This window comes from Typha latifolia, chromosome 1, assembly GCF_019914945.1.
Source record: "Typha latifolia isolate L0001 chromosome 1, TyphaL0001v2, whole genome shotgun sequence".
Classification (NCBI taxonomy): Eukaryota; Viridiplantae; Streptophyta; class Magnoliopsida; order Poales; family Typhaceae; genus Typha; species Typha latifolia.
This window is the reverse complement of record NC_133086.1, coordinates 21759340-21785950: the sequence shown is the minus strand read 5'-3', so window position 1 is coordinate 21785950 and position 26611 is coordinate 21759340. Positions and strand designations below refer to the sequence as shown.

The following is a 26611-nucleotide window of genomic DNA, read 5'->3' as shown; positions in this document are numbered from 1 at the left end:
CCCTCTAGGGTTTATTACTAAAGCACGCTGGATTTTATAGAGGAATATTTCGGGCAAATTCCGGTGGCATTTGCTTGCCCCTCGACGGTACGATTATATCTAAAATTGATGCGGTCGCACCTGGGTGCGAGATTATACGGAGACGTTCCTCAAAGCAAGAATACCCATTTTCCATTAACAACTGAAAATCCCAGGACTCTCTTTTTCTCAGAGGTTTTGGGCTCAAGAGAGAAGGGAAAAGAAGAGAGACAAGGGAGAGGGGAGAGAGAGAGATGGAGCAGAACCAGAGGTCGTCGAGGCCTCTTCAACACCACCCGGCAAGGTCCGCCGTCGTCGATCTCTTCAACCTCTACCTCGGGGTAGTTGCGTTCTTTCTTCCTCCTTTTCGTCCTACCTCACTCGGCTTTCGCTCCTCCGCTTCTAATCTCTCTTATTTTGGCAGAGAAATTCCCGGGAAAGATCAGATGACCCAACACGTGAATCCTCGTAAGTCTCCTTATATCTGCAGTTTACTGCGTTAAAACCGTTGTAACGGAGTTTAACACCTCTAAGGCGCGAAAAGATTGGTTCTTGGCGAACCCAGATGCCCTTTGTTAGTCGAATCTTATCAAGAAGAGGAAGGGTTATAATTTAGAAGCCTACCCAGCGGCTCATTTACAATTCTTTTGTAGCTACGTTCTTAAAGATTGAATCTTGCCATTGGAATTTCAGTAAATTGAAAATCTAATTGAATTTCAACAAATGCTGGGAAGAATCCATATTTTCTTTTTCAACGTTATATTACAAAGTATGGATTTTATTTATGCGATGTTGCAATTGATTCTCTTCGAAACTTAAGCCCATGCAACTGTGGAGTTCTTTCTTTCTGCTTGGCTTCTCTCTCTCTCTCTCTCTCTCTCTCTCTCTCTCTCGATTTATTTTTCCTTGAGCTTTTAAAGTAATTTGTTAGAAGTGATCATCCTCTTGGCTGTGGAGAGTAACAATAGGAATTGTGTTATTAACTGATGGGCTGCTAATTCTGCAGGAACAAGATGCAGAAGAGGGTTACTGCTCTTAGCCGGGAGCTTCCACCTCGGGATGAACAATTTATTATGGATTTTGAACAATTGCAAGGACAATTTCAAGTGAGTCTGAGACATTCTTTGCTCTCTTTATGAGCGTTGAACTTTGGTTCTCCTGAAAGAATTAAAATTAACATGTATCTTACTACAGGATCAGGAGCAACTTCGTGCTGTCACAGAATCAGTTCTTATATCTTTGATTGTAAAGTGTAGTAGCCATGCACCACAATCAGAATTTCTCCTGTTTGCAATTCGGAGCTTGTGCACCATAGCGTATGTAAAATGGGACACCTTCCTTTCTTCCCTCCTTTCTGCAGTTTCCTCTGCAGAGGCATCGTCCGGGCAGGGGACTTCAGCAATGGCTGGAGTTCTATCACCTGGATTGTCACCATCCACAGTGATGCCTTCATCATCGATAGTTGTGATCCCAAATTCTTCAAATTTGCATGCTTCACATCCGACATCACCTCTATCAGCAATTCACGCAATAGGATCTCCTGCTCAATCTGCTACTGATCAATCAGCAAGTTCAAATCTGTCTCCACTTAAAGCATGCGAGAATAGTGTAATAAAAATAGGTCACTCAGTCAAGGGTGCTGCTGTGAGCTATCTTCGCCAGCTGTCATGCAGGATTATTTTAGCTGGCCTAGAGACAAATCTGAAGCCAGTTACCCATGCTGAGATTTTTCAACATATTATAAGTTGGCTGGTTAGTTGGGACCAGAGACCGCAAGGCTTAGATGAAGCAGATGGCATGAAAGCATTGAAGTTGGAGAGGCCTTTGCATGAGTGGATGCATCTATGTTTGGAAGTTATATGGACTTTGGTTAAGGAGGATAAATGTCGCATTCCCTTCTATGAGCTTCTTCGCAGTAGCCTACAGTTTATGGACAATATTCCTGATGATGAAGCATTGTTTAGCATTATCATGGAGATCCATAGGAGGAGAGATATGGTGGCTATGCACATGCAAATGTTGGATCAACACCTTCATTGCCCCACATTCGCAACACACCGGTTCTTGTCTCAATCTTATCCAACTATAGCTGGTGAATCAATTGCAAATTTGCGTTATTCTCCCATAACTTATCCTAGTGTGCTAGGAGAGCCATTGCACGGGGAGGTGAGAAGTATCTCCCTTTTGTACGACTTTATAATTTACCTTTTGTTTTCTTGACTTATGGGACAGTAACTGCTCCAACATGCTACCTAATATGGGAAGCAGGATATACAGTTTTTATTTGATAGAATTCCTTTCACCAACGATTTGTGACTGGCCTCATTTTCTCTGATTTAGTATGATTGGCTGGAAATTTTAGTGTTTGAAGCTTGATTAATAGATGGGGGTGAAGATGCATTATACCTTTTCAGAACTTTTGATATGCTTTAAAATATGTGATAGTCTCGACTCTCGAGACATTACCTCACTATCATACTTAATCAAGTGCAGCACACATTTTACTTAACTAAAATGATGATCCTCTGATCAGGTAAATGATTTCTTCCATTTTGTATCAGAATAAAGTTACCTTTTTTGTCAGTCATGATCTGATGCGGATGAGTCTAATCTCTGGTGATCTAGTTGTGTTTTGCTTTAATGCTGCCAGCTCAGTGCCTTTACTTTTTTTAATAGGTGTAAAATCCATACAAATGGAGTATAAATGCTAATTTTCAAATTTCAGCTTAAGACCACAAGAACTGTTCACGGTAATACTGGCTTCTTGTATCTCTTCTAAGTTTTAATAGTGGTGCAAGTTTGCAACTATAGCAGCTGGCTCTTTTGCGGAAGGAAGAAAGAAAGCAGTGTGAAAAATATTTACTCTAGCGGAGGAGGAGGTGTCTTTTCCTCATCAATATGAGTTCGAGTGATTAAATCAGCACTAAATTAGACTTTAAATTTGGCAGGCTTATGTAGACTAGAGGAAATGTCTATACAGGTGTTTAGTGTCTTTTATGTCATAAAATTGCTCTTTTAATGAATTATGCATGTTTGTAGTTTTAACTTCTAAGTGATGCCATATTTTAAATAATGTATGATAAAAGACTAAATAGATAAAGTATTCGAGTGAAAATTAAGTGTGAAACTGAGAATGTATACTGTGTTACACAAAATTTTTGCAAGCACTATTAGCTTTAACCTTGTAATGATTCTTCTTAGTAGTGGAAATAATTTGTCTACCTTTTGTGACTAGGATCTTGCAACTTCTATTCCCAGGGGTAGTTTAGATTGGGAGCGTGCTATGCGCTGTTTGAGGCATGCCCTTCGCACAACTCCATCACCTGATTGGTGGAGGCGTGTGCTTCTTGTAGCCCCCTGTTATAGAACAAATGTTCAAGCATCTACCCCTGGTGCTGTTTTCTCTCCAGAAATGATTGGTGAAGCTGTTGCTGATAGGACGATTGAACTATTGAAAATGACAAACTCAGGTGCTGTTATGCTTTTACATTTCAAATTGTTTTCATCATGCCCATAGCAACTACTTACCCTTGTATGCTTGTTCTTAATTGGATGTGCTGAAGTTGCTAGATTGGTTGATTTCGATAGCATTTCACTCCAATAATTTTTTTTTTAAAGAGTTAGTGATTTACTATGCCTGATAAAAAATCTCATTCTCTGATTATCAACTATATCAGCTCAAAAGTTGTGGTCCAATATTTGGCCATTCCACATATCCTTCCAAGGACAAGTGATAATGATCATATAGATTTATGAAATATTGAAATTAGAGTATAGAAATGGTGACGATCAATTGATAATTACCATCTAACTAATGTTCTAAATTAGTTACAATATCTCAATAGACATGTGGTTACAACTTAACACTTCCAAAGCGCAACCATGTTTTTCACTATCTTTATTTCAAGTAAGAGATTGGTGGAGCTAAGAGTAAAGTTTTTCTTTTCCTTGTGTTATATGATTCACAATTTCACACATTTATCTTTATGTATGCCTTCGGCATTTAGTTGTTAGAAGTTTTGACTTCCTTCGTGCAACTATTTAATATTTATATCTAATATTTTGCAAATATTCCTGTCCTTTTGCTTGTTGATTGACAATTTGACATAATTACTTGGGTAACTAGCCTTTGCTTATATTAACCTGGGAATGTATGTCAATAATTTATTCCTTGTTTTCCTTCACTATAGTTCATATACATGATATTCATCAATCGCTACTTTTTCTGTGTGTGCTTATTTGAATATTGATACAGCCAGATCCTACTGTTGCAGAGATACAATGCTGGCAGGAGTGGCTTCTATTTGCAGATATATTTTTCTTTCTAATGAAAAGTGGCTGTATTGATTTTCTCGATTTTGTTGACAAACTTGCCTCCCGAGTTGCAAAGAATGATCAACAGATTCTCCGAACTAATCATGTCACGTGGCTGCTTGCTCAAATTATTCGCATTGAGATTGTGATGAACACCTTAAGTTCGGATCCCAGGAAGGTGGTGTATGTTTCTATATAATAATGTGCAGCATTATCCTTTCTTCTTCTGGGCTGTCTTTGTAAAATTGTGTAAGATACAGGTCATGTGAAGATGATAGCCAACCCAAACTGGATGTGTGTGCAAAAAAACCCATTTGTTGCCCATTCTGGTCAGATGGAAACCTTCCATACCACAGCAGAATCCAAACTTACAACAAGAACAAACCATTAAAATCCAATCTTGTATTCAAAAGAGAAAGAAAGTAAACTCTGAGGCAGTTCAGATTCTTAGATGTTGTATTTGCAAGTCTATAGAATGACCTCACCAGCTTTGGTTTGGACTGATTGGGAGCCTTAATTTAGAAATGATCATCACATAGATTTTGTTGACCGCATAGAATGGCTGCCCAAGCCTGTGCCCTTGTCCTTGCTTGACCTGAAACTGATTGACAGTTATGAAAGTAAGAGCCACCCAATTTAGGTCCATGTATGTGTAGTTAACCTAAGGTATTAGGTTATATCATTTGAATTTTGAACTCTTATTTCATCCAACATATATTTGGGTTTATTTTTTTCAAAAAAATTGCTCCTTTTGGCATTATCTTATAGCTGGTAATTGAACTCTATATGTAATGTTTGGTTTATTTGACTCTATTATCATTGTTATTGCTTTTTTTTGTGCACTAAAATTGCTCTTCTTGTTAGGCGGAAACTACAAGGAAAATTATTTCATTCCATAAAGAAGACAAAAGTCTTGATTCAAATAATATCAGCCCTCAAAGTATTCTTCTTGAGTTCATAAGTAGTAGCCAAACATTACGCATTTGGTCCCTCAACACTTCTGTTAGAGAATATCTGAACAGTGACCAGCTTCAAAAAGGACAGCAGATAGATGAATGGTGGAAGCAAATGACAAAAGGTATTTTAGTAGCCACTTTCTTGTGGTTATCTTAGTCGTCAATATAATGCTTTTGGTTGCATCGAGTTTAGTATTTAAGAATGAATGAATTTTTTTTCCTATTTGCTGCATAAATTTGTCAAACCTAGTCATTGGTTCAGTTGCATTGGGTTGATGAGATGAATTATCTTAAAAAGGTGCTAACTAAGACCAATTGTCACAGTCAGGTTTCAGATTAGTAGTTTGACAAGTAATTGATGTTGTCTTTACTTGTCACCTGCTTAAGTCAATCAAACAATGTAACATTAGAGCTCGAAACAATTTACCCTTTCTCTTTATAATATAAGGAAAAAAAGTCATGTACATAATGAAAGGTGGGTTGTGATCAGTAGGTTAGTGTCAGATCTGACCAACCTAATGTTAATTATAAATTGCATCATCTTGATTCTTGAGTCAACTCGGTCAAGTTCTCTGTACCTATTTACTCACCAACTGCTCCAAAAGCTTAAGTTGTTAGAGAATAGTAATTTTATTATATTTAACTATTTTTCTCACTTCGGAACTAAGATATTTTGATGAGCCTAGGAAGTGACTTAATTTAAATGGATGGAGGTTGTATATTTTAAATGATAGATTAGCCTGATATGATTCAAATTCTGGACCTCTAAAAGTTTAAGCTGCTATAGAACGGTAACTTTTATATTTAATGGTACCTAATCTCGCCCATTTATTGACTACTTAGACATGTCAGCTATTTCAAAAACAAAACCTTTATGCTTAACTTGAACTTGTAAATATCATGCAGTCTGAATTAGGTTCTTAGATATTTTTACATAATGTACATCAAAGTAGTACTCAGTAGAAAGGCAGACCTATAGTGACTCAGATAGTGTCAAAAGATTGCTGAGTTTGGTGTCTGCCTTTTGGCATGTACTCATATACCTAGTCACTTGTATGGGCATGGTACCAATGTTGGTTCCTATCGCTGTGCACTGTCTTGAAATCACTTGTATGGGTATGGTACCAATATTGGTTCCTAGTCACTTGTATGAGCATGGTACCAATATTGGTTCCTATCGCTGTGCACTGTCTTGAAATCAACACCTGTCAGTTTTGCACTCAAAATTTGAGACTTTGATTCACTACAAGGCTAAGTGATTATATTTAATAAATTGAAGGCTGAAGAATCAGAGTCCATTTTTTTCAATCAAGATTTTCAAAAGATCAAGAGTTTTATTCTTCAATTATTATTTCATTCTTTAATTATTGGATTGTCAACACTTACAGAAGATATAAAAAAACTATATATAGGAATAACACTATTTCCAATGGACTTTGATACTCGTCTTTAGTAACAGAGTTGTTTGTTTCATGTTTGATACTATTTTTGATGGAATTGATTTCATCTTTCTTTTAATCCCTTTCTTTTGTGCAGCTATTTGTTGTATCTCCTTGTTAACCTTTTATTCCTTTATCTACATTTAATATCTTTATTTCATTTAGATATTGGCTCTTTTGGTTATGAAGTTTCTTATCCTTTCTTACTAGTGCCTTTTGCTATAATGATTTCTTAAATTCATGTTTCATTTGTCTCTTCCAAGGATGGCATGTGGAACCTTTTTATTTTTTATTTATTTTTATTTTTTTTATTTTCATCAATCATCATCAAATCAACTTTAGTTTTCGTGCATGTTCAATATTCATATCATAGGAGTATTATAAAATTTCTATTTATATGAAGACTATATGAGATTATGTGAGACGTTACAACAAACAATACTATCAGTGGATGAATTTTGAAGATTATCAATAATATTTAATGCAACATCTTGTGTTATTCTTGTGCTGACAAATAAATTTTTTGATCCTTTTCGTCATGCTACGTTCAACTAGATATTAGTTTTAAATATTGAACTATTATCAATTAATATTATGTGTTGAATGTTATTATGTGTTCAATTATATTAGTATTTAATTATATTATGAAGTGTTCAATCATTAATATTAGCTTTAATGAATATATTGAATCATATTATGTGTTGAATAATATATATATATAAAATTGTTGTTTTATCTTTAATAAAATAGGTCATTTACAAAAAGAATCTAAAGATAAAACACTATAATGTAGGTTTAAATATATATATTTAAACTAAAGCTAAAGATTGACATGCCGAAAACTCAAAAATATATCTAAATATCCTAAATTTTTTTATTAAAAATATTATAAATATGCGCTAGTAGTACGCAGGGGGGTGCCGAGGCGTGTGGCTCGACATGCCCTGTGTCGACCGACATGTGTTGTGCCAATGGTGGCATAGCATGGCCATTGTTGGTCTCTTCATTTATTTGAGGGATTTAACTATGGTTCGTCGGATCGGCCGATCCCGAAGGTGCTATCCGAACTCTCTCGTTCACTCTTTCTTCTCACTCTCTCTCCTACTCTTTTTTTTCTCTCCTTATCATATAATTATTGTTTTTTTACGGAGAGATCTAGCTCTATCGAACTCCAACAAACTTCGGTATATAAATTTTTATTTATTTTTTTATTTCTCTCTAAATTTTTTTAATTTTTTCTACTCTCTCTCTTTTCTCTTCTTTTTCTTTTTCTTCTTCACTGCACCATTGTTTTTCTTTTTTCTGTTTGATTTTCTTCCACTCACTCTCTTTCTAATCTCTTCTTCTTTTCAATTTTTATTGCACTATAGTTTTTCTTTCTTTATTTTCTTATTTTTGGTAAACTTTTTTCTAAATTTTTAGAAGTTTTTCTATATTTTTAAATAATAGTTAGAATTTTACGTAACTAAAAAGTCCAATTTGATTCAGGCGACCAATCCGGCCCATCCGATTGATACGTATCATTTTTTCGGAAGGCCGATCCCGATCCTAATTTTTCGAACCTTGGATTTAAACTTAATGATATATGAGATGTTGCATGGGTATTTCTATGTTTGGAGGTGACTCAAGTTCAAAAGTTTGAGACAAGCACAACATTGGAAATTATGCGCTTCTTTTTCTCAATTTATTTATACTTGAGTCTTGGAAGGGAGTACCTTTTTCTAGTGGATATTCATACTGTGTGTTGATATCATATTTTGCATTTCAAGATGGTCTTTTCATCTTTTGTTTATGTACTAGCTCATGATCTGAATGCATAAAAAAAGCTTCTCCACGAATTTGGGCCATTTTCTTCTGTTAAACTAAACAATGACCATTTGTTGTTATGCAGCACTGATTCTTGGAGTAAATAGAGCTGTTTGGATGGTAGATTTATGAATTTTCTATTGTTTGAGCTATTTTCCACCGTTAGCTGAAAGATTTACTTGTTCTTACAATGTTTAATTCTACTTTCAGGAGAGCGCATGATAGATTTTATGAGCTTGGATGATAGATCAATGGGTATGTTTTGGGTTCTGTCGTTCACGATGGCACAGCCTGCTTCTGATGCAGTGATGAACTGGTTTACCTCATCTGGAGTTACAGATTTACTGCCGGGGTCTAATGTACAGCCGAATGACAGAATAATGATGATGCGTGAAACTTGCCCTCTATCTATGACATTGCTTTCTGGTTTGTCAATCAACTTATGTATGAAGCTAGCATATCAACTTGAAGATGCCATATTTCTTGGCCAGGTAGAAAAAGCATGTATGTTCTTCATTTTGTTTGTTTTGCCTCTTCATCATAATGTTTCTTTAGTTTCTTATTCTGATACTGGTTTAAGATTTGTGTTTGCATATTATACTTTAGACAGTCGAATCTGTAACACTGAAAGATTTTCCCATGCTACTGAAATCAGGGTTGGTGTAAAAAGATAGTTTGGAATTGCTTCTTGGGAGGAACTACTTACGGATTTTGCAGACTTCCCTGATTCTTTGAAAATAGGAAAGATATAACAGATGATTTGTGTTCTTATAATGGGATGATTAACACTTGTGATTTATCAGTACTACATAGCCATGTAAACCATCAGCTTGGTTGGAGTGAGTACATTCATCATGTAATACCTTTTAAAAGAAAAGAATGAATTGTGAATGTTTAACTGCAAATCGTAATCTTCATGGGTTCATTCATCTCTTCATTATCAGATGTCTATAAGTACATGATTGCAATACTGAGTTTAATTATCATCAAACTATAGCTTTCCTAGTCGTTTATATATATATTCTTGTAAAACTGACCACTTTCCTTCTAATATGTGCCTACTAGGATGTTTAAGAAACTTCCAATTAGACTTCAAGTTTGCTGTCGGAAATAGCAAAACATTAATGTCTATTAAGATTAAACTAATAAAGATCAGCCTTTAAACTAAAAGACTGTTTAACTTGAGCTAAAGAGTAAAGAGTAACCTAGGGTTTGCAGTAATTAGTTTCAGCAAATGATACGGAGAGACAGCAACGAATTTGCATAACATATGTAGCAGGACAGGAGAGGTAAGGACTGAAAAGAAAGGAGTGAAATAGATAGGAAGAAAAGAACACCAGCCTAGGCTGCAATGGAGGATTAAAAAGAGAATAACATCCAAGCTGTAGGAGAGAGAAATAAAGGGGAAGAAATTAAGACCTCAGGTAGTGGAAGAAGGAACAGCCAAATGGTTTATATATATATATATATATATATATGGCATTGCCAAGTTATGTGTCATATTTTATTGATTCTTATAACATCATCATTTGTCTTTTTAGAATTATAGTTGCAAGGTACTCATGCATAACAGAAAGAAAGCCTTGGTAATTTTGATTTAAAGAACCTTTTTAGCTGGATAACCATCTAGTCTATGTCTTTGGGTTGGGGTTCACCTTCTAGCAAGACCTAAGGCTATTTCAGAAATTTTCTGCCACATATTCTAATCGAAGTTATGAAGGCAACTCTTAATCACTGTTAGTACATTTAATGTTGCGATATACAGTTTTTATAATAGAAAGGCAACTTGAGAGCTACTCAAATCTGTGGAAAGAACAATATGAGCCATATTCTGCATCTAGATTATGATCCACGTAAATTCATATAGCAAAATATGTTATCCGCAGGAAAAATAAGTTTCTGCAATTTTTGATTAAGGATTCTTCGATTTGAGGTGGTGCCTTGTCCGATATTCTTTGACATTCATTTGCTTGTGTTGCAGGCTGTTCCTAGTATTGCTATCGTCGAAACATATGTTAGATTGCTTCTAATTTCACCTCATTCATTATTTCGACTCCATTTTACAGTAAGTTCTGCTGTCACTACTCAATATCAAGTTAATACTTTTACTGCAATGCTTTGGATATTATCTATGTAAATCCCTAACTTCTTTGATGTGTGGAGCTTTCTTTGTTTTGCAGCATGCTTTCATCACCTGTTGTTCTTAAGTTAGTCCAAATGTCCCTAGTTCCAGAAAATAACATACAATCTTTGTTGGCTAGACGTTCTAAATGCTAGATATGTTTTTTTTCTTCTTTCTTTATAATTATAAGCATGGATGGTAGTGCCGACCGGCACGTGGCACGAGGGGTGCCATACGACACCCCTCATAATAGTTTCGCTGCTCGCCATTGACCTCGTCGTTGAGCTTGCCGTCACCGATCGCCGCTTGGGAGTTGCCGTCCGTAACTTAAGTTTTTAACATATATATATATATATATATCTTTCGACCTTTCTTCCTCCCTCGAGCTAGGGCGACGGTGGTGACTTAGCGAGCGACAGCGGCGAAGGTGAGTAGTCTCTTACCTTTTTTTCTCTCTCTTACGACACAGCCGGCAAGTGCCGTGCCGTAACAGTCGGTGGTCAACACGGTCCGTATCTGTGGCACATGCATCGTTGACTATAAGATCATTGCATTTGATCAATATTTGTTCATTCTTTAAGATCTCTAGTGTAAGTAGATTTATTTTTGATTCATTTGCTCTATTTAGGGACCAATCAACCAAATTTAATGTGCTTGTCACTTGTGATGCCCGAGTTTCACTCAAGAAATAAGAGAAGATAATAAAAATGAAATTGTCAGTGGTTCAGTTGGTCACTGATGACTCTTGAACAAAAACGATATCGATGAGTATCATATGCTTACTTCTTTTACCATTTCGATACCTTGTTGGCACTGTGCTTGCCATGTCGTATGTTCTCAAGGTTAATTCCATAGTTTGAGACTTTGAGTAGCAATTCCTTTTGCTTGTTGCATTTGTCACCTTAACGGATAATGTAATCAGCAGTCTGCACAAAGACGCAACTTGCCTCTTCAGTGCCAGTACTGTGAGGAGCTCATATAATGGTAATACCACAGTGCCAGACCTAATAGCGTGATATTCTTGACCTACTGATGAAAAAAAGTTTCATATCTTTCTTTTAGTGCACAGTTGTGGCACTATGATTTATTGATCACAGAGCTTTTGTGTTCGTGATGCTGATAGATTCTCTTTGCTAAGAGCATGATCTATAAAAAATGAATCGCAATGCCAATATCAATGGCAAAACTTGCTGAACAAATAAGTACTTACACATTCTACACAACTTAGAAATATTGTCTGATAACATTTGGTTGGCACTGTTGTACTCTACTTTGTGTCTATCAACTTCTAGAAGAATGAGTAAGAAAGAAAAGGTCCACTACTCAACTTGGTCAGTGCTTAGTTCTGAAAATGTGTTTCATTACATGTTATATCCTGTCAGGCTGTCAGCTCTAGTGATCAGAATGTTATAGACTCATAGCTTCATTGAATTCTGCAAATCATTTGAGTTGAGTGCTTATATTACATATCTTCTTCTTGCATATCTCCTTTTTACTCTTGTCTGCTCATTCTGTTCTGATGTACCTTTATGATGCTTTTTTACATCTTGCAGACTTTGACGCAAAGATCTCCATCGATTTTGAGTAAATCTGGTGTATCCCTTCTACTCCTTGAGATATTGAACTATCGGCTGCTTCCTCTATACAGGTGCCTCATTAATCTGTTTATACTAAATAATTTAAACTTAGTAATTCTTCTCAGTGTGTCATGCCAGAATTTTACGAACTCATACTTTATTAAGATGAAAGTTCAGAGTTGAAATTTAGAACTTATTCTTCTGTTAGCCACCTGGGAAAATTGTTACAAACCTGACATTCACGATACGGAATTGTACTGCCAGCATCAGTAATTTCCATATAGGGCAATATATGGTCTTCCTGTTCCAAATGTGTAAGTCCACAGAATTTCCATATTAATAACTTGCAGAAGATTTCTCATACATATTAAAAGAAGTGTAACAAATGTGCAAGGGGAATTTTTTTTTGTCTCCGGCAATTCTGGTTGCTTTTCAGTGATTAGCTACATTTTCTTATATATGAAAAAGCTTAGTTAATTTCTGAGTGCGTGAAAAGAAGAGGAACATGTTGATTCTTGAAAAGTAGCAATTTGTAGCCAACTAGAGATATGCTTGTGGTTCTGGAAGTTGGAATTTTTCTTGTTTGATGCATAGTGCTATTTATCTTGTGAAATAGAACTTTCCAAGTGATAGAGAACCAACTGAACTAATGTTTGAATTATTAGTACTACTAATTTTCTCCGTTATTATTGGGTCTTCTTCTCTTTATAGATACTACGGCAAGAGCAAGGCATTGATGTATGATGTCACTAAGATAGTTTCTATGATAAAGGGAAAACGCGGAGAACATCGTCTTTTCAGATTGGCTGAAAACTTGTGCATGAATTTGATTCTCTCCATTCGAGACTTTTTTCTGGTGAAGAAGGAACTAAAGGTTAACAAATGATAAGGAACTCACTTTTGTTTCAGCTTTGCTTAAATAATGGTTGTCAAATACTAATTTTTTTAAGACTGGTTATTTCAGGGTCCAACCGAGTTCACTGAGACACTTAATCGAATAACAATAATTAGCCTTGCGATCACCATTAAAACACGTGGAATTGCTGAGGTTGAGCATATGCTTTATCTTCAGTCCTTGTTAGATCAAATTATGGCAACTAGTCAGCACACATGGTCAGAGAACACTCTACGATATTTCCCTCCGCTTATTCGGGATTATTTATTAGGGAGGACAGATAAGAGGGGCCAAGCTATCCAAACATGGCAGCAGGTAAGCTTTTGTCCTTGGATGCTTGATGGATATACAATATTCTATTTTAGTTTTTAATCTTTCATTTTAGGGCAGGATTGATGTGGTGGTGACACGAGAAATGCTAGTTAAACATTGAGACTATATGTGCCAAGTGGCACATCCCCTGTGTTAAATAGCATGTGCTAGTTCGAAACAATGTCGACACGGGTTACCAATATAGGCGGTGCATGAAATTTTCTGTTTTTCAAATTGTTTTAGGTAAAAGTAGAATTTTGAATAAAAATAGGTTCATTTCTTGAATATCAACAGCAGATTCCACTAAATATTGTCAGTGTAGATCACAAAATCAACATCTTTCAGTTCTTTCGTAAAGACTGTCATTGGACTTTCTAGTTAGTATTTAATATTCCATTTTTTCTTTTACATTCTGTTTTTGCATATCTGGAACTTTATGTGTAATAAATTTGAAAGAAGCCTAAGCTTCTTGGTAGATATGTGGTTGTAACCACTAAGTAGTTCCTTTAATAATCTTAACATCAGTGTAACCAGATAAAAATAAAATTTCCACAAATTTATACTTGATTCCCTCTTTCACCATCTACCCTTTCTGTTTTGCACTGATTACATGGAGATCAGGACAGGCTAGTTTCTACAGATTCTTAGTATATATGTATTAGAGGGCCTTTAATAAGTGAATGGAAAGGAATTTGGAAAGGAAATATAATCCATGAATTTGTAAAACAACTGTTATTACGTCTGTGTGAAATACATCAGGTTAAGGCTTCGTCCCTGTGAATGAGTTGTTCTGGTGGGGTTCACGTCATTTATGTCAACAGGCATAAACATTTTGCATGAGATGATAGTCAGCTTTGATAGCGTACACCATAGGAGACCACATGTGTCCAACCGGGAGATGATTACTGCTAGCCTCTTCCTGTATAACTCTCTCGCAACTGCAGGGATGTTACATGACCTATATGCATTATGGAATCATCTAGGACTATGCCCTTGGCAATATTGACTTAGACCAGGAAATTCAATAGGGATTTGAAAGAAAAAAGGTTTACAGTTAGACCATATCAAGAATGCTGGGCCGTAGGCTGAGCACTGTAGGGAACATGATGTGTCAAAGTGGGAATTGTAGCTTCAAACATAGCCTCTTCTTCCATAATTATTCTTCTACCACAGGGATGTTACATGACCTTCCTTATTGAATCATTTATGCCCTTGGCAGCATTCACTTAGAGTAGGAAATTCCATAAGATTTTCAAAAGAAAATGTTTCAGACTTGGACCATATCAAGAATCTGGGTTCAACTAGGTTGAGCATCTTCTGCTGATTTAACATGATTTAACAATGAGATTCCTGTTATTTGAGACTGAGGTTCTTGCGGATCCTATGGCTATGGAGAGAATCGAGATATTGTGCGATTAAGATTTTGCAACTGTAAATCGTCCTAAGAATGTTGATCTCAGCCAGATTCATGGACTCAGTCGTGAGATTCCAATATCTTGAGGTTCTTACAGTAGTGAATCTCTACTTAGGAAGCTTACTGCTACGGTATATGCAGGGGTGTTATCTATCTAGGCGGATCTATTTATATTTGATCTAAATTTAAAAAGAAAAAAAACTATTTTAGCCTGTTTCAGCCGATACGACCAGACGAATCGACTGATGCTGTCGAGATGGATTGGTTGATACGACCAAAACAGGTTCCTCCTAGACCCAAACCAGTCACTAAATTGATTTTATGTTAGCATCGAGATCAGGTGAAACTGAGATCCATGGGTTATAGATGAAACTTTTCATGCACTAGCACATTGGTTAGCTGGTAAGAGAGATTGATCAACATATTAAATCCATGAATAAGCAATACTTTTGCAGGAATACACTGCTTCTTTGATTTATATATTTGTTGGTTCTCACTGATGTTCTCTTTACTTCAGGCTGAAATAACTGTTATCAAGCAATGCACTCAGCTTCTTTCACCATCAGCTGATCCTACTTATGTTGTGACTTATCTTAGCCATAGCTTCCCTCAGCATCGCCAGTATCTCTGTGCTGGTGCTTGGATGCTGCTAATGAAAGAGAGTATCAACAGTACAAATCTTGTATGGCCCTATTCTTCATGCACCTCTGTTATGTAAATTTTAGTAGATTTTTGATAGATTTTCTTTGTTATTGTTTGGGAAACATGTAATGACAGTTCGAATGCAGGGCCGTGTCTTAAGGGAATTTTCACCGGAAGAAGTGACATCTAACATCTACACAATGGTGGATGTTCTTCTTCACCATATCCAAATTGAGCTGCAACACGGTCATCCTATACAGGTCTAGTTCTAGTCCAGAAATTTTGGGAGTTATTTTCAGTGAATGGATGAGACTTTTGTATTACAAAGCAGTTGCAATTTTGATGCTGATTTCTAGTCGTGCCTTTGCCGTGCAGGATCTTCTTTCAAAAGCTATTGCAAACCTTGTCTTTTTCATTTGGACGCATGAACTACTTCCCTTGGATATTTTACTTCTAGCTCTTATTGATAGGGATGATGACCCTTATGCTTTGCGTCTTGTGGTATGATTTCTTAATTATTTATTTACATAACCTTCCTATGAGAACAAATATGTGAATATGTGCTTAAGGATGGAGAATTGGGAATAAATGTGATCGACATATTATTTGACTTATATACAACAGTGGTATGAGATATAGACATTTGAAATAACATGACTTAAATTGATATTGTATAGACAGAAAATTTTAAGTCTTATTTAACTAGTTTTATTTAATTAGGCAACAAATCCTATGTTTGAGCATGTTAGACCATACCAATCTCTTAGATAGCATTCTGCCAAAATGTTCAACCATATTCACTTTTTGCATGAACATCCTTTATGCATAATATAGGAGAGAGCACTGGTCTGTGTAAAACCTGATGATTTTGGTATACTTTCTGTGTGTAAAACCTGATGATTTTGTCATACTTTATGGGTCTTTGTATGTAAAATTTATCCTCGAAAGACTTGATATCCCTATAAATCTTTGCAACATGTATTTAAGGATTAGTTTGCATAGTACTTGCTGATGCAGGTTCTGTGCCATCTCAGCCTGGCGTAAACAAATGTGATGGGAATTATATTTTCATTTAATTTTTATTTTCAGTTGTATTTTTTTAAAAAAAATTGGTTTGATTTTAGAGTGTCTAATTTGGTTAAAACTCCTAAAAATCTAAGATATTTGATTGTTAGTTTGTTTAAGGTAGGTTTGTTAGGATTTGATTATTTTTTAAGCTAAAAGGGTCCAATTTAGTTATATATTAGACTAGGAAAGATCTGAATAAGATTATTTTATGATTTTATGTAATGTCATCATCTCTATATGTATAGGTGATGGGAATTCCGGAAAGAAGAAGAAGAAAAGATAAAAATTTGAAAAATAATCTTTTGTGGAGGATTCCATATTTACCCTTCTTTCCCTTCTTTCCCTTCTTTCCCTTCTTTCCCTTCTCCTCCCTCTTCTCCTCCCTTCTTCTCTCTTTTGTGGTGGATTCCACGCTTCGTTTGTCCCCCACAATTTATGTGGATTTAATTTTCTTTCCTCCATGACTTGGTGGGTATCTTCTATCTTTTCTATCTATCTTAGCTATGCTAGTATGCAAATGGTACTTGGAGACAGATAAAGAGATTCACAGAGGCTCTATCTATTCTCTTTGAGGGTTAATCTAGGTACCTCCTTCCGTATTGACATGTGTCTTTATCCCTACGCCTCATCAAAATGTCAAGCTGTGTTGTGCATCATGTGCTGGTACTGGACTGTGCCAGCAGGCCTGTGGTACACTCATACTGACTCTTTAAGCCTTGCTCTATCAGTTCTTGGTCCATATCAATGAATGCCACCGGTACTTCAAGTCTTGGACTTAGTTAACTTTCCTCTTTTCCCGATCTCTGTCAATATGGCTTGGGTTAGTGGTGGCAATTTACTAAGTTCCTTTCTTCATAATTTGGTTAAGTTAGAAATCCAGATATGGCCCATTTATATTCAACCACAATAAGAAAAAGTAAAGAATAACAATTTTATTGGAAAGAAGTTGAAAGCTATGGCTGGTGAGGTTGATAGGAAGTTCTTGAAGCAATCATGGAAGAAAGTTGAAAGCTATGGTCGGTGAGGTTGATAGGAGGTTCTTAAAGCAATCATTCGGATTCGAAACATTTACAATCCGAAACATTTACTTTCATGTCCTTTTTTGTGGAGTAATATCTAACACTGTTAACCCTTACTCTTGTACTATTTTGGAATGTTCAATGCTCTAAGGTTCTTAGATTCACAAATTAGAAAAGAATGATCCATCTATAAGAGCTCGTATTGTTGATTGTTGCAAACTACACCCTGACACCTTATTGGGTCTTCATACCTGCCTCATTTATTTATTCCCTCCAGTTGTGCCTGTTGTTTTAGGTGAGTGTGGTTGATAATTTGGTATGTTACATTCCTAGTTTGTTTTTTTACCTAGAAAGGCAATGGGTATTAGATTTGTAGTTTCACAGTGTTATTTTTATCCAAGGTTCAAAAAATCGGGATCGGGATTGGGATTGGGATTGGGATTGGGATCGGGATCGGCCTCAAAGAATAAACGATACGTATCAGTCGTATCGGCCGCTTGGATCTGATCGAGCTATTTTTAATTACATAAAATTCTAAATATTAAAAAAAATAAAAAAATAAGAAAATAATAATTACTCATGTATGAAGCCTAAAAATTAAAAAAATACTTTTTTAAAAACTGCTACAAGGAATGAGAGAGAAAGAGTGGAAGAAACAAAAAGAAAAAAAACTCTACCATAGTGAAGGAGAGAAGAAAAAACTATAGTGAAGTAAAGAGTGAAAAGAGAGAAAGAAATATAAAAAATTACATAGTTGGATTTGCATTGGTGGAGTTTGTCCAAGCTGGATTTCTACGTCGGAGAAGCAAGAGCTAATAGCTATGGTAGGGAGAGAAAGAGAGAGAGAAGGAGAAATAGTGAAAGAGAGAGAAAGAGGATCGGCTGGATCTACCGATCCTTCAAACCATGGTTTTACCTATCATTTAGTGCAATTGGTTGGTGACTCTAACTTATCTCATTCTTATACTGCTACATATATTGTCGTGCGGTGCCTGACTATTGAATGGAAGTTCTAGACAAGTAATATGGGGGCATCTCATGAACATGTTCAACTAAATGATATACTAGATGTTTTTTAGATGATTTTTGATCTGATACAAGATGATTGTGAATTTTTAATTAGAACTGCAAGTGTTTGCCAACTCAGTCATGGACAATTTCTGGTGTCTTTGAAATTTTCTTACAGAGTAGAGGTAGTTTCTCAGTTCCCTGAACAAAGAACAGTATCTGATCCACTTGACTTTATTATCTATAGCGATGACCAGAGCGGCAATGTCAAGCATTTGATACTCAAAATGTTTATCTCTGGTCCTTATCTCATATTTTTCAATCCTTAAACTTCAGTACCTTTTAAAAATATTATTCTTGAAGAAAATAACTCCACTGTGAAGTTTGGATAAATTTGTCGTGGTCCTTGAATATTTTACACAAAGTTGAGGTAATTTCTTAGTTTCCCGAACAAAGAAGAGTACTGATCCACTTAATTGTACTAACCATTACGATGACCACTGTGGCAGAAGTCTGATGGTCAAGTTTTATTTTCTCTATCTGCAATTGTTATCAACTACTTTCAATCCTTAAACTTGGGCATCATTAGATATATCATTCTGTCCTATTTTGGCATGTTAGAGTACCTATCTTTACTTTTTCTCCTAATGAAGTAAAAAATCTTGGTAAGGATATTATCATAATTACATGTTATTTCCTTGCCCACAATGTATTTGCAACTTAATCTTCTGGACTCGAGTTGTACTTTTTATGCTTAATTGATTCAGCTATTAAATTGCGCTCATCATAAACAGCTTCAAAAACATGAACTAGATTTTCACTTTGCTATCTACATTGTTTTTGGAATAAGCAATTTTAATCAATGGTCACAGATAAGTCTGCTTGAAAGGCCTGATCTGCTGCAAAGGATCAAAATGTTCTGCTCATATCGTTCTTCTCCTGAGCACTGGCTCAATAATCAACCTCCAAAGAGAACAGAGCTTCAGAAAGCTCTTGGGAACCATCTCTCGTGGAAGGAGCGGTAAAACTTGCACTTCAAAATAGCAATTGTCATATTCTTCATGAAATTTTAGATGCTAGGTAGTGGGGACCATTTATTCAATTTATATCCTGTGTCTCAAAGTTTAAGTTCTATGTGAACATTCATGGGTATTGTAAAATTGTCAAATAGTCTAAATTCTTTAAATTTTTGGTGCATACTATATGTGTACATCTATTTTAGGTAGTCAGTATTCAAATTAAAAACTCTTGTCTAAGTTTTTGGCTTTTAGCTTCTTTCTGACATTCCGAAATAACAGTGGAAGAAAGAATTAGCTGTTCGCTTATGCTGTGCTATTTGCATATCCCTGGGTGTATTGTCTAATTAGTTAAATGAGTGTTAGTAGGTTAGTGTATTTCTGTTACTTTAGTATTTATGACTTTCTTTACTTTTCAACTCACTGAGTCAATAATTTATATGCACATGCTGTAGCATAAATATATGGAATGCAACAAAGTTAATTTACACTCCTAGAATATGCTTTTACCTATCTCTAGAGTGTATGGCAAGACATGAGGTTAGATTGAAGGACAAAGGGGAGGTTACATTATGCAGTTTATGATACACTGTACATGCAACTTGGCAAACCTTTCTGATCTTACTACTAAAAAGAAGTTAAAAAGGCTATCGAGCGCATCCACTGGTACCGATAAAGTGCGAATCCACCTGGCTTCATGCATCAAATGACTGATCTCTGCCAAATACACAGTGAGACACAATCACATTCGATATGTAATCTGTCATCTATAAGGTTGCACAAGGCAGGCATGCGATACACTTTTGTGAATCTCTGGGTTATCTATTGATTATTCATTCCAAGGCATTTGCTTTTATCTGGCGTTAGATGGTCAGAGTATGCCTGAGTTCTGCTGAATGAGTGGATGTATTGAATTAAAACATGTCCTCTGGCTTAGTTTCAATGGCTGATAGTTGCATTTACGTTCATGAAACCAACTGTTGTGTTCAGCTCTTGCAGTATTGATCTTTGAAAAGAAAGTACAGCCATATGTCATTTCTTTATCCAATATATGTCACCAATGGATTGGTGAAATACTTTGGAGAATTCCTAAAATAAAATGAATCTATAAGATGCCGTTTGATTGCTGCAAAAGGGAAAACATGACCAAGGAGGTATGCACAGTATGGAGCATGACGGGGTGCGACAAGGAACACGGGTCTGCTAATGCAGCTCCCTTGCGATAGAGAAATATGCATAAAGTGTGTTGACCGATCTTTATCTCTATTTCACAGAGAAATGCATAAAAGGTGTATTTTGCTGCAATTCATGATTAAGGAAGTGTTAGTTCACGAATGTCAGTCATTCATTCAGCAACTAAATGAATTCAAGGAAACTAGCAAATTCCCTGCTCATTGCATCCTTTCCATTCAGCCTTTTAGGACCACTTGAGAGACATCCCTATCCCATGTATGAGCCAGTGCCCTGCAGTACAATGATAGATGCATATGGCATGGATTCATGTTGTATTCATGTCTTAATACTTTTTTCTCTTAACAATTAACAAGATCTTGGGAGGTGTCTATGTTATCTCAAGTAGGTCCTTTCTTGGAATGAGGAGTAAATGGCTTTGTTGGCTGAAGCCCAAAACATGATGTTCATGTTGCCCCTGCTCAAAACAGAGCGAGTAGAGTTCCCTCCTTAGTGGCAATTCAGGTTGGCAGTGAAGTGGAGGGCTTTTACTTTATAGTTTATACTTCATACTACATAATGTTCTGGGCCCAAAAAGGATGGCTAGCTGTATGCTGCCACTAGATCATGTTAATATTTATTGCATCTCAAATCCTTAAGAACTTTAAATTGTTAAATTTTTGTTGTAATATCATTTTTTTGATAAATGAATTCCTGATGTTATTTATCATCATAATTTACAAGTTTAAATTATGTGTCTTGACAACTAAGAGTAAATGGTTGTTATACTAAAGACCTGATTTGTATGTTTCCTTTCAGGACATTTTGTTTCTTTAGATATTCTTCTTAGTTATGCAAATTATGTTTGCCATTCTTCATGATATTTGATGGGTTAGAGGCTGTAAAATACCTTCTAATAACTTCTTAATTTTTGCAGCTATCCTGTTTTTTTTGATGATATTGCAGCACGCTTGCTTCCAGTCATACCACTTATAATTTATAGGCTCATCGAGAACGAAGCCACAGATATTGCAGACAGAGTTCTTGCTTTCTATTCGCCACTTCTTATTTTCCACCCCCTCAGGTTTACATTTGTCAGGGACATTCTTGCATATTTTTATGGTCACCTTCCAAGCAAGCTAATTGTACGGATACTCAAAGTACTAGATATCTCAAAGGTAAAGATGACCTTTTGTTGCTGATGTACACCTCTTCAGTTTATTTATCTTTGCTTATTGTGTTAACAGTATAGTCTTCAGATTCCTTTTTCAGAATCATTTCCGCAGCTTGTTGGTTCATCAAATTCTGCTATCTGCCCTCCGCCTGACTATTTCGCGAACCTTTTATTAGGCCTTGTTAACAATGTCATACCTCCTTTAAGTAGCAAGTCTAAATCAGACTCAACAGATTCCTCCAATAATTCTGGACGTCAAGCATTCACCAAGTCTCAAGCATCTCCTCAGTCCAGCACCCTCAACAGTTCTGATGGTCAAAAAGCATTTTATCAAAACCAGGACCCTGGGTCATATACACAGCTTGTTCTGGAAACAGCAGCTATTGAGATTCTTTCACTTCCAGCATCGGCTTCCCAGATAGTATCTTCACTTGTTCAAATTGTGGTTCATGTGCAACCAACACTAATACAATCCAGCAGTGGACTACAAGGAATGTCAAGCGGGCTTGCACAAAATTCTGGCTTACCAAATTCTCCTTCAGGTGGAAGTACTGAAACCATGAGCACAAATCGCTCAGCTACATCAGCAAGCGGAATCAATTCTACAAATTTTGTTTCCAGAAGTGGGTACTCCTGTCAGCAATTATCTTGCTTGATGATCCAAGCATGCGGTGTTCTGTTAGCCCAGTTGCCTCCAGAATTCCATATGCAACTATATTCTGAAGCATCACGTATCATAAAAGATTGTTGGTGGCTCACTGATAGTAAGAGGTCACCTAAGGAGCTGGAATCTGTGGTTGGCTATGCATTACTGGACCCATCATGGGCTTCTCAGGACAACACAGCAACAGCGATAAGTAATGATTGAACTTTTCTTCTTTTTTTATTTACTAAATAGAGATAAAAGTTACATTTAATATGGATTTCAGAAAATAACATCATCAAATAATTGTCGAATATATTTAAGAAGATAATTTTAGCACTAGCTGTCTTGCTGATCCCTGGACTTGTACATTCAAATTGGTTATAGATCTGAACAAGGAAATCAACCAGAGTCCCAGACAACCTTATAAGGGTTGGCTAAGATTATGCACATTCCAGAAGTCACTTTTAGCTAGGATACCGTACCAGCAGATTAGCCCTCTACACAGTCTGCCTCCCTGTAAAATTTCTAATTTATCCCCCTCCCTCCAAAAACCAGATTAGTTTTCACATAATAATGTAGTTGCAACAGAAATATTTCAACAATCTTCCTGTCTGTTCATCCCATTATTTTGGGAAGGGAAATCTCCTTTTGAGGTGTTTTTTGTAATGGACTAAAGTGCTGGCATTTAGTGTGGATGAAATTTCCAAGTGTCTTGAACATTTCCAACTTTTCAACCTTACAAATAATTTCCTTTTATTTTTAAAGAATATAAAGTAATGATACTGTTTTGATACATATTGAGTGTATGCAACTTTTACATTATGAGAGTAAAGAGATGTTAGTACTACTCAAGATATTGAAGTAATTATGCTAATAACGAATTTTGGTGCTTAAACCACCATCTGACATTTGGCTGGACAATCCTGAAGCACCATCTTGTATCTTTTCACAATACAACTTTATAAGTGTCGAATGTATGGATGAGAAAATTTCTACTTATCTAAGTTTTTTTGAAGCTCTGTGGAAGTTAAAGTTCATATTTTGGTGATATGATAAACATGATTCTAATGTTTAAGTTCTTTTATACGAGTTGTTGCAGGTAACATTGTTGCCCTTCTCCACTCCTTCTTTAGTAATCTCCCACAAGAATGGCTAGAATCGACGCACACCATCATTAAGCATCTCCGCCCGGTTACTTCTGTTGCAATGTTAAGAATAGCTTTCCGCATAATGGGCCCATTATTGCCTCGTCTGGCCTTTGCTCGGCCACTCTTCATGAAGGTAAGCATATCTGGAAGATTGAAACTTTTAGTTCTTTATTCTTTAACCTCTATTGTCCTAGTCCAGAAAAAAAACTTGTTTACAAGTATTGTGTCGCTAATACCTAGTCGGCACGCCCTGGTGTGCCACTGATATATTGAACGCCTCTAAATAGATTATTTAGGATTTGTATGCATATTTTAAAATTTTAATATATGTATTGAAACTTACATTAGTCTTTTATCACTATATAATATTGTAAAAAAGGATCTTTTTTGCTAGAACTATAGTAATACTCAAGTAGAAATATAATTTAACACATAATATCAAATCATTTCATATTTTATGAGTAAAAAAATTCAGTGGAAAAAAATTATCAAATGACTTCTAGTTATGTTGAACTTTGAGTTTAAAATTATAAAACTTGGGCTCAAATAAACTCATATTGAATTAATCTAACATGTTCTTACACTAGTTTTAACCAATTTGAATATTAATTTTACAATTTTAAATTTTAGGTAAAATTTTAGGAAAATCATGTTTTCCCTTTGATTTCTTTGTTTTGAAGACAGAAATTTAGCACAAATACTAGATCTATGTAAAATAATTTTTTTTACAAATGATAGATTTAACTTTGTTTTGCTACATCTAGCATGATTAATCTCAGAATCGGTATCTAAATCAAATAAAATGGATGAGAAAATAAGAAAATATATCTTTCAGTATATGTCAATAGATTATATGGCCTTAGGTTAGAGTTAATCAAGTATGTCTTTTAAATCCAATCAACATACTTTTCTATTTTATGCCCGTATTAGGGATGATAAGTACTTTTGTAGAAAGTATGCTTCGATAGTTTGACTACGAACTATGCTTGGATCTTGCAGCGGAATCCAAACATTATCTTTTCTTTTTCTCATTGCATCCCAATCAAAGCATAAACCACCACTGAAGGGAATCAAACTTTCAAGTTCCAACTCCTCAGTGAGGAATTGGGTGCCTCACCAAGCATGATGTACTTACTAGTTACTACGTACCAGTCAATTGATGATAACCAAAAACAATTGTCTATCAGTGGAAGGCTTTCTGCATTCAGCCAACCTATGCAGAATAAATTGGCCCCTCACAATTTTAAGGAATGTTAGAAGAGGATCCAATCACTCTTAGGACTTATTAGTGTGGCTAGGTTAAGTGCAGAATAAGATTACACCAGTGCACAACAGAGATTACATTTTCGTTATCAGGTTTTGATATCTGGTTCCAAACCAAATATTTGTGCTGTTCATTTACGAAAGGTCTCTGGTTTCTACAGTTGCGTTATTGGTACGAGGCATCCTTAATTTGAGCCAGCTAGTTTGTAGTTTGAACTTTTAGGCTCCCTTGACCTTTGCATCTTCTCTGTCCAGAAAACATACCTTATATGAGTTTGTTTATGTATTGTTTTATTTCTCATTGATTTTTGCAGAACTTAATTGTCTGGTTGAATCACATTATTCATTTGCTTCTCATAATGTCCACTTGCATAACCCATTTCATCAATTAGGCTACAAGCTATTGATTGCACAAGGTTTTACTAGTTTGAATAGGATATTCTGGCAGATGATAAAACCTTGAACATGCCATCTCCCATCAGCACTTGCTGTTAATTACAATTGGAAAGTACCACTTGATGAAACCTTCTGGTTCTTTCATATACGTACCTTTCATATGACAACAGGACAATTTAATTATGTATAACTGACCACTTTAAGCTATATTGAATCAATTATTCCAGAGAATCATTTTAATTGCTCTGTGTCATCATTTTATTAAGTTGCCACCCCCCCTTCAATGAAAACTTGACTTGTTGGTGCTTTTCAAAATCTTCATTTTTCTAGAAAACCTAAGAATTGTAAGTTGGCGTGACATTTGTAGACATTGGCTCTGCTTTTCAATGTGCTGGCGGATGTGTTTGGAAAGAACTCACAGACTTCAACTCCGGAGGCATCAGACATCACAGATCTCATCGATTTTCTGTAAGACATTTATATTTATCCAGTAGTACGCATGTCATATGCATGGGAATGACCATTTATTTGTTGGTCTTTTTTTATTCATGTCTTATATAGTTGCTTGGTACTATTGGGTCTTACATGGGTAACCTGAAACTTTTCAAATAGGCATCACGCCGTCATGTATGAAGGGCAAGGAGGGCCTGTTCAGAACACTAGTAAACCCAAATTGGAGATACTGACTCTATGTGGGAAAGTGATGGAACTGTTGAGGCCAGATGTGCAGCATCTTTTTTCTCACCTGAGGACTGATCCAAGCTGTTCAATATATGCAGCAACTCATCCGAAAATAGTACAAAATCCAACATAGGTATTTGCTACCGCAGTCGCTAGTGCTCTAAACCCTTTTTATTGTAATGTTTAACAGCTTATGATGCACTCGCGAGCTGAATGTGGCATTTCTTGCTGATCTCTTATAATTATAAACAGTATGCTCTTCGAGCAAAATTCTCAAGTTTCTCTCTTACTTCAAAAATGTCGGACAAACCATCTTAATGTTTGTTGAAGCTAAATTGAGATAACTGCATAGATGACTGACTGCTTCCTAAGCATGCGATCCGTTGTTGTATCTTGTAATAACACATTTCAAAGCAATGGAAAGAAAAAATAAATTCTTTTTTAGCTTTTCATACAGTAAATTTGATATTTATCATTTGATTCTCATGCTGTATGCTGATTCGTTGTAAACAAATTCTAAATCTCTC

At 35.8% G+C, this 26611-nt stretch overlaps 1 protein-coding gene across 2 annotated transcripts; it reads left to right on the top strand.

Annotated features, from left to right (window-relative positions):
- Positions 1 to 42: 42 nt before the first annotated feature.
- Positions 43 to 26528, top strand: LOC140789885 (mediator of RNA polymerase II transcription subunit 23). 2 transcript variants are annotated; one of them, XM_073139777.1, is made up of 22 exons: positions 43 to 87; positions 212 to 362; positions 443 to 486; positions 1025 to 1124; positions 1213 to 2184; positions 3254 to 3488; positions 4293 to 4510; positions 5197 to 5410; positions 8744 to 9024; positions 10515 to 10598; positions 12209 to 12303; positions 12944 to 13106; positions 13197 to 13442; positions 15371 to 15535; positions 15642 to 15755; positions 15871 to 15996; positions 19463 to 19611; positions 21714 to 21954; positions 22036 to 22807; positions 23696 to 23877; positions 25771 to 25871; positions 26016 to 26528. In XM_073139777.1, the coding sequence occupies exons 2-22, from the start codon at positions 273 to 275 to the stop codon at positions 26215 to 26217; spliced, it is 4794 nt and encodes a 1597-aa protein (XP_072995878.1). In that variant the 5' UTR covers positions 43 to 87; positions 212 to 272; the 3' UTR covers positions 26218 to 26528. The 2 variants fall into 2 exon arrangements, with proteins under 2 accessions (XP_072995878.1, XP_072995887.1); XM_073139786.1 differs by having other exon boundaries at positions 50 to 359.
- Positions 26529 to 26611: the final 83 nt, after the last annotated feature.